The sequence below is a fragment of the Bos indicus x Bos taurus genome, chromosome 13, assembly GCF_003369695.1.
Source record: "Bos indicus x Bos taurus breed Angus x Brahman F1 hybrid chromosome 13, Bos_hybrid_MaternalHap_v2.0, whole genome shotgun sequence".
NCBI lineage: Eukaryota > Metazoa > Chordata > Mammalia > Artiodactyla > Bovidae > Bos > Bos indicus x Bos taurus.
Genome location: NC_040088.1, coordinates 9,258,625 through 9,267,922, shown reverse-complemented (window position 1 = coordinate 9,267,922; position 9,298 = coordinate 9,258,625). Strand labels below are relative to the sequence as shown.

Below are 9,298 nucleotides of genomic sequence, written 5' to 3'. Positions count from 1 at the left end.
CTAAGATCATGGCATCTGGTCCCATCACTTCAAGGCAAATAGATAGGAAAAAAAATGGAAACAGTGACAGACTTTATTCTTTGGGGCTCCAAATTCACCGCAGATGGTGACTGCAGTCATGAAATTAAAAGATGCTTGCTTCTTGGAAGAAAAGCTATGACCAATCTAGACAGCATCTTAAAAGGCAGAGACATTACTTTCTCAATAAAGATCCGTCTAGTCAAGGCTATGGTTTTTCCAGTAGTCATGTATGGATGTGAGACTTGGAGGACTATAAGGAAAGCTGAGCACTTAAGAATTGATGCTTTTGAACTGCAGTGTTGGAGAAGATTCTTGAGAGTCCTTTGGACTGCAAGGAGATCAAACCAGTCCATCCTAAAGGAAATCAGTCCTGAATATTCATTGGAAGGACTGATGCTAAAGCTGAAACTCCAGTACTTTGGCTACCTATGCGAAGAACTGACCCATTGGAAAAGACCCTGATGCTGGGAAAGACTGAAAGTGGGAGGAGAAGGGGATGACAGGATGAGATGGTTGGGTGGCATCACTGACACAATGGACATGAGTTTGAGCAAGCTCTAGGAGTTGGTGATGGACAGGGAAGCCTGGCATGCTGCAGTCCGTGGGGTCACAAAGAGTTGGACATGACTGAGCGACTGAACTGAACTGAACTATTGCTTAAGGTTTGTAGTTGCAAACAACAGACTCCACACCTGTCAGTTTGATTTTGAATATGCATTTATTGAAATATAAGCCACGAGGTTTGAAGCTGCAGAAAGAGAAACTGCAACATCATTGTTGGGGGAAAGAGCTTGTTGTTTATTGCAAAGACTTCTTTCATTACTGATGCTGAGACTGGATACCAGAAATACCACCCTGGCCAGCCACAAGGAGAGCAGTTAAGGTGTGGAGGGGGATAAAGGTGAAGATGTCATGAGGATGTGCGTTAAGACAAGAATCCTGGTGTCAAACCACGGGCTCTATAGTTGCCTGGGTCGGGAGGAATGCGCTTCCTCATTCCTTCCTTCCTTCCTCAAAGAATTAAAAACTGTCTCCTTGGTGCCAGAAACTGTGTTAAGTGCTCAGGATAAAGGGAAGACTGTATCTCATGAATCTTAGAGCCAACTGGGTGAGAAAGAAGTAAGGCATGTAGACCCACGGAGGAAAGGAAACAGGCAGGTTCTGCTGAGGAGGGTAGGGGACAAAAGAACTACGAGGAAACTGAACTGTTTCAGAAGCAGCTACAGCTCAGTGCTGCAGGGATCCATCTCAGACTTGAGTTTCTGGGGACCACTCTTCACATGTCCTCTGCAAAAAGAAAGGAACTTGCTGAGTGCCATCATTGTAGCCCAGACCTGGACACCGTTCACCATGACAGAGCCTAGACTTTCCAAAAAATATGGAATTATAGTCCCCATGACCCAATGGACAATAAGACGGAGATGAGTTTTCCAGGCCTGAAGGTGCTCAGGAACACTGCAGACCTGCCCTGGAGGGTGGCTGATCAGTGTTCCACCTGAGAATAGGAGCATGTGATCAGGCTCAGATGATCACAAAGAGGCATCCGGGGTTGACCATCTGCCACCCTCTCCCTGGAAAACTCGCTCAGTGCGTGGTTTCACAGGACACTGCAGCCTCTTCTGTCACCAGCGAGGAGGAAGACACTGTGCAGAGTGAATGGTGTGTGGCCCCCTGAGCTCCACCTCTTTCCCCAGCCCTTCCCCTCCTCCTGTGCCCTGGCTCCTGTCTTACCACGGGGACCCTGCCCCTTGACCGCAGGTCTTAATGCAATCCTCTTCAGTGAGGAAGTTGTTCTTCTTTCCATTACAGCCACCGTATATAAAGTGCTCACAGTGCCCAGTCTTGGCATTGTAAAAGTATCTGATCTCCGGAGTAATGCAGGGACCTGAGAATTTATGCTCCAGGCAGAAAGCAGGCCTAGAAGTTGCTGAAATGGGAGGGGCAATGAGTCAGTTATGAGGATGGTCATCACAGCTTGGTCTACAAGGTCAACAACTGAAACCACCTGTTTGTTTGCAGTAGAGAATGTTAGGCTGCAGAAGATGGTCACATTGAAAAGCTCATTTGTAAACCTCCTTTCTGGAACATAATTATGAATGTTGCTAAGCATGACACAATATATTAATTATGTACAAATTTGTATCTCCTCATGAAGTATTTGAAGAAAAATTGGTACAATGCCTTTGATTAGATTTGGACTATAAAGAAAGTTAAAAGCCAAAGAGTTGATGTCTTTGAATTGTGGTGTTAGAGAAGACTCTTGAGAGTCCCTTGGACTACAAGGAGATCAAACCAGTCAATACTAAATGAAATCAGTTCTGAACATTCATTGGGAGGACTGATGCTGAAGCTGAAACTCCAATACTGTGGCCACCTGATGTGAAGAACCGACTCTTTGGAAAAGACCCTGATGCTGGGAAAGATTGAAGGCGGGAGGAGAAGGCGACGACAGAGGATGAGATGGTTGGATGGCATCACCAACACAATGGACATGAGTTTGAGTAGGCTCCGGGAGTTGGTGATGGACAGGGAAGCCTGGCAGGCTGCAGTCCATGGGGTCAAAAAGAGTTGGACACAACTGAGCGACTGAACTGAACTGAACTGAACAAAGACTTCTATAGGACTTACCCGTGGTCCAGTGGTTAAGAATCTGCCTTCCAATACAGGAGTCTTGGATTTGGTCCCTTTTTAAGGGACTGAGGTCCTACATGCCTTGGAACAACTAAGCTGCTGGACCACAACTACTGAGCTTTTGGCCCGAAACTAAGATACAACATGTCAAATGAATATATAAATGCTCAATAAAACACACACACACACAACTCTACAACAACCGAGAGATATCACAGGTCAAAAAATATTCCTTATGTATCAATAATTACTGGGTCTAGATACCTGGGTTTTATAATACTATTCTCTGTGCATATGTGGATGGTAAAAGCTTTCCACCGTCGATTTTAAAAAATGTGAAGGAATCATGCTTTAGTGGGAAAAAAGGCATGAAGAAAACATACCAGTGTGTTTACTTCTGATACCTCAGGTTGCTGCTGCTGCTGCTAAGTTGCTTCAGTCGTGTCCGACTCTGTGCAACCCCGTGGACTGCAGCCCACCAGGCTCCCCCGTCCCTGGGATTCTCCAGGCAAGAACACTGGAGTGGGTTGTCATTTCCTTCTCCAATGCATGAAAGTGAAAAGTGAAAGTGAAGTCGCTCAGTCCTATCCGACTTTTCGCGACCCCATGGACTGCAGCCTACCAGGCTCCTCCGTCCATGGGGTTTTCCAGGCAAGAGTACTGGAGTGGGGTGCCATCGCCTTCTCCAGATACCCTAGAGGACTGTATAAATTGAATGTTGATACTATTAATACGTTGAATACTGTGATCATAAAAAGAAATATAGGTTTGTTTTTTTTTTCTTTTCATCCTTTTCCTGACGCTGAGTTCCCAAAAATCTCAGTATTTCTTATGTGAGAAGAACAATAAAAGTGTCTTCTGGTCGGAGATTTTGGAAAGACCCTTGTAAGCCCAGATTGGATTGCACAGGAAAGGACTGCCTTTCCTTCTTACCCTCCTGTCCTCCCCTGTGGTCTTCTATTCTCCATCTCCTCGCCTTTCCTCAGCCTCAGGGAGGGGAATGGAGCTGTCTGTGGAACAATCTCCAATGGCTAATGATTTAATGCATCATGACTAGGTAATGAAGCCTCCATAGAGGCCTCAACAGAGCAAGACATTCATGTTATTCAAGAGGATTGAAATCGACCCAGGGAACAACATAGATGCACACTTCATCATGGCTCACTTGACCCCTGCTGGAGCCTGCTCACTGGGCCTCTGTCTCTGCCCTTTGCCCCCTAGCGGGCACTCTCTGTACTGCAGCCTCAGGGATCCTGTCAGTATTCAGTCCTGTCCCATTGTTCCTATGACCAGTCCCTCAGTGACTACTCTTTGCTCCGAGAGTCAAATTCTGATTCTTATAAAGTCCTACAAAGTTCTTCATGACCTGCCCCCGTGGCCTCTTGGCCTCATTCCCTTCCACTCCCTTCCCCTCCCCTCCATCCATTCATCTTCAACCACCCTGGTCCAAGTTGTCGTTCAAACACAACAGCCACATTTCTTCTGCAGCCTCTGCTCAAACCTTCCTTATCACAGAAGGTGTCCTTGACCCTGCAGAGAAAAAGCACAGCATCTTTCCTCCGAATCACTCTCTAACTTCAAAAAACTTCTAACCTACCATAGGATTTCTTGCCTTTGCTATTGTTTGTCTCCCTCCTAGAAAGCAAGCTACTTGCCAAATTTTTTTCACAACCCGAGAACAGTGCTTTATAGGGACTTACAAACTCCCATTTTCATTCTCTCCACAAGTGCAAGGTCATTAAATAGAATGGGTATAATTGAATTCCTTTTAGTAAAAAAATCACCTTGATCATATAGCACATCAACATCATAGTCAATCTCCCTCTAACATTCAAACTCCCTCTAACATTCAGTCTCCTGACAGGATAATAAAATAATGTGTCCAGGTGATCACTAACCCAGCAATCTCTCTGAACCCAAATAAATATGAGTTTTTATGGATGTTTTCAATAAATAATCATAACTATTGAATTAGCAGCCATTGCTGGTGGATCTCAATCTCAAGAGCCTGCCCCTCTCCCCAGAGGTGCTAGTAAGAAAGTGGTGAATTTCCAACCTCTAAATGGGTGTTTGAGTTTTGGGGGAGACCTGCCTTTTCCTAAAGGTTTTCCAGATCATTTTGCATGATCTGGATGCATGATCTGGTGGTGTATCTACTACCACTAACCAATTCCCCAAACACCCACTTGGTGTTCCCCATCTATTGACATCTGAGATGAAATCCATGCAGTTTAATGCAGCTCCCACAGGTTGAGGGCTCAATACTGTCCTCATTTTAGTGCCAGCCACGTGGTCCAAATTTACTTATGCCTGTGACCAAATGGCTAAAATGTGGATGTCCCATGATCCCTCCATATTCAATAAACCAGTGGAACTGGTGACCAAACTTAGGAAAATCCTTACTTACTAGTCTCAGATTAATATACATGAAAATTCACGAACAGTGAAATGGAGATCTGTAGGGCAAAGCAGGAATGGAGGTGTGTGGAACTTCCATTCCCTAGTGGAGCACAGCACCCTCACATTACATCATTGCATTCCCACCTGGAATACTCTCTGATCCAAATAATTGTGAATTTATATTGACGTTTCAAGAAATAGGCTTATTAGTTGAATCATTGGCCACTGGTGACTGCTCTCACTCTCAGTGACCTTCCCTCTCCCCAGAGGTGCAGAAAGTACAAACCCTTATTCTCTTCTTGGAGTACTGCTGTTGGGAGCTCCTTTACTGAACGTTTCTCCAGTTGCTTTCCAGAAATCATCACAAGACCTATTAAAGAGAATAAATTTCAAAAGTTTCAGGAGTCCTGGTCCATGAAACAGATCAAACATGATTAAGAAAATAACAGTCAAAAGAGGACAAGGGAAAGGGCCTGGAGACGTAATATTATGTCAGCCTTGGTCCCACAGCCTACCACACAAGAGCTGTGTTTCTTCATTTCCCTGCAGTTACTCTCCTCCACGCTCCACATTTTCTGACTAGTTTTAATAATAGAGGAAAAATCATTATTTGATTAAGAAATATTTCACTACTCACCTCTCCCCAAGCCTCATGTGAGCCCTCATATCACAGGAGAAGGTGAGTCTGGGTTTTTTCCTGACATGAAATACATGATTTCTCCACCAACACCATCCAATTCCCAACACCCAACGGGAGAACCACAGCTAATTGACTTCTGATACCAAATCTGTGGGGTTAGTGTCGATGCCACGGGTTGAGGCATCCAGACTGTCCTCTCTTCAGATGCCAGCCAAGTGGTCTCAAGTCACTTATGCTTCTGACCAAGTGATTAAAAGTGAGAGTTTCCATGACCCCAGCTCCATACTCAAAAATTCAATAGAACTGTCGACCAAACTCATGAAAACCCTTACTTACAGTTCTCAGATTAATATACACAATAAAACTCAGTAACAGTGAAATGGAGGAGATATGTAGGACAAAGGGGGAGTGGAGGTGCTTGGAGTGTCCGTGCCCTGGTGAGCACAGCACCCTCACAACACCAGCATTAGTTCCCACCACAAAAGCTATCTGAATGACAGTATTTATGGATTTTTATTGATGGTTGACTAAATAGGCATATTGATTAAATCATCAGCCAGTGTTGATTGGTCTCAATCTCTGTGCTTTCCTCTCTCCCCAGAGGTGCAGAAAGTTCAAAGCTTTAAGTCTGTTATTGAAGATTCTCTTAGTCAACCCTTTGAGTATACTGAATTTCAATTCTTTAACAATCTTGTGGTCTATGAAAGACAAAAATTCCGAAATTGCCTGGAATCTTGGGCCATGAACCAGGACAAGAATCAAATATGGATAATAATATGATAATCAAAAGAGGACAAGGGTAACGGTCTGGCAACTTTGCTAATACTGTATCAGCCTTGGGCCCACGAGCCAACCAACACAGAATTGTGTTTCTTGCTTTCCTTGTAGTTGCTCTGCTCAGTAGTTCCAGGTCTTTCTCAGTAATTTTTATAATAGAGGGATAACCATTATTTGACACACACACATATATATGCTTTCTGGCCCCAAGCAAGTAGGTAGACAAATCTTTTCAAGTGAACATATTTTGGTGGAAAATGACCAAAATTGGCCAAGAAATGTGAATAAACTCTTTATAATTGTGACTGGCAATATGTTCAAAGAACCCATGTTACAGGTACCTGCTGCTCAGATGAGGAAACTGTAGATGACTTCTCCTAGGCCACAGGGCACGTGGGTGGCAGGTTTCAGACAAGATATTGCCCTGACACAACCCATTTGATATACATGTGTATTTAATTTTAAGATATTTCTTCATGAGAATCCTAATGGGAGTGGAGTTAAAGCTTTGCAACTTCAGAGTTCCCTGATGTCCAGTAGTTAAGAATCAGCCTGCCCTCGCAAGGGACATGGGTTCTATCATTGGTTTGGGAAGAGTCCACATGCCTAGGGGCGACTAAGCAGGTGAACCGCAACTACTGAACTCGGATGCCTAGAGCCCCTGCTCTGCAACAAGAGAAGCCACCCCATGGAGAAGCCTACACATCGCGACCAGAGAGTAGAGCCCGGAAGCAGAGAATGTCCTCGTGCAACAAGGAAGAGCAATACAGCCAAAACAAACAAAAGCCCCATCCAGCACGGCAGCAAACATTCCAAGAGGTTGGCAGAATCCACCCCACCCCTTCCAAGAACTCCCCTCATTCCCCTCCAGTCTACAGAGGAAAGGTGATCCTACCTTGGTCCTGGGTATTCTGTTCATACACCGGGGTGCTGTCCACCAGGATAACCGGGAGGAAGAGAAGGGCTGCGGAGAGGCAGAGCCGGCTCATCTTCATGGCCTTGCAGGAGGGCTCCTGTGGATGCTGGGGATGGACTTGGCTTTTAATATCCTGGCTGAGAGGTTGCATCAGGCGATGAAGAAGGGAGTGAGACAGGGGAGGAGCTGGGTCAGTCCTGTTTATTGTGAAATTCCCCCACCTAACCATGCCTCTTGCTTCTGTCTGCAGGGGATCAAATGTCTGGTAACAGCAGTTCTCAGACTTGACAATGCCTGTGCATCTTGTGTAAACACAGATTGTGATCAGACAGATGGAGTTTTGTTCAATATGGTCACTCAGGGAGCATCTGAGCACCTAGAGCAGTGTATAACACATGATGGATGGTCAATGAGTAGATGAGAACAAGTCAAAGATGTATAGGTGATTGGCAGTGTGTGAGCCCAGGTCCTCCTTTCCATCCTCCTGTAGGTGTCATCACATCTGGGCCTCAATGCCCTGACCCCCCTCACCTGGCTCAGAAGACAGGTGTGACACGGGTCACCTTCCTGCAACCATTGCCACAGCTTCTGCACTGGATGGACATCTGCACTTCACGAGGGACTGGTCCAGGCAGGAACCTAACTGGGGAAGGTGGTGTCCTCCTGGGTTGTAACCCTGTTTACTGCTTCACATAAGGAATAAGGGGAGGGGCGGGCAGAGGGGAAGCAGAGAGCTGAACTCATCTCCACAGCATGACCACCTGCCGTCCTCACCTGGTTTCACAAACAGGAGAGCTGTCTGCCCGAGTGGACCTCAGGAGACCATGGAAGTTTGCCTGAAGCCACCCCCGAATGCCACTCCAGTCCTCTCTCCCAGTGGTTTCGGGGTCATAGGACCTCAGTTTCGGTATCAGTTCTGCCTTTTCCTATCTTTGTACCTGAGGATATAAACCCCCTAGAGCCCTGTGTTTTCAGGTGTCACGTGAGATCAGTGCTGCCCACACCATGGGGTTGCTATGGAAGCAACAGACACAACAAACATGTTCCTTCTCCCTGAGAAGTCAGAATCCTTTGTAATGTTAATAACAACAGCATTCAAACCCTGAATATTCATTGCAAGGACTGATGCTAAAGCTGAAGCTCCAATACTTTGGGCACCTGATGCAAAGAGCCGACTCATTGGAAAAGACCCTGATGCTGGGAAAGACTGAAGGCGGGAGGAGAAGGGGGCAACAAAGGATGAGATGGTTGGATGGCATCACCAACTCAATGGACATGAGTTTGAGCAAACTCTGGGAGATGATGAAGGAGAAGAAAGCCTGGCGTGCTGCAGTCCATGGGCTCACAAAGAGTCAGACACGACTGAGTTACTGAACTACAGCAAATGAGTACAAATCACAATCCATAAATCAAGTGCATGATTCTGCCAGGAATTCTGAAAATGCAGAGAACTGGGAAGGGGTTCTGAGTGCTCTGCCCCACATAATACAGTCCCATGGCCCTGATCCTCATACCAGACACAAATGATAGAGAAGAGTGAGTCCGAGTGTTGTCCCCAACTCCAAACATGTGAGGTCTCTGCCAACAGCAACCAGTTTCCCAGCATCCACTGCCCATCTCAGAAATCAATTCACTTCTGACACTAAATCCATAGAGGTAGCGTAGAAACCACAAGGTGTGGGCTGGGTCCCTGAGGACTGCCCATACTCTCAAGTGTTGATCACAAGTCCTGCAGTCACTCACACCTGTGACCAACTGGCTATTAACTCAAAGGTTCCATAACCCACCTCCCATGTTCAATAACTTATTAGAACTACTCCCAGAACTCAGGAAAGCCCTTTACTTACTGCTGCAAGTTATTATAAAGCATAAAACTCAGGGACAGCCAAACGGAGAAGCATAGGGTAAATGGG

At 45.7% G+C, this 9,298-nt stretch overlaps 1 protein-coding gene across 1 annotated transcript; it reads right to left on the bottom strand.

Moving 5' to 3' along the window:
* Positions 1–720: 720 nt before the first annotated feature.
* LOC113902974 (spleen trypsin inhibitor I-like) lies at positions 721–7,576 on the bottom strand. The gene is made up of 4 exons (XM_027558435.1): positions 7,365–7,576; positions 5,339–5,422; positions 1,753–1,948; positions 721–1,308 (listed from the first exon to the last, which is right to left on the bottom strand). Coding segments are annotated over exons 1-4 (453 nt in total). The 5' UTR covers positions 7,537–7,576; the 3' UTR covers positions 721–1,307.
* Between the last annotated feature and the right edge of the window lie 1,722 nt (positions 7,577–9,298).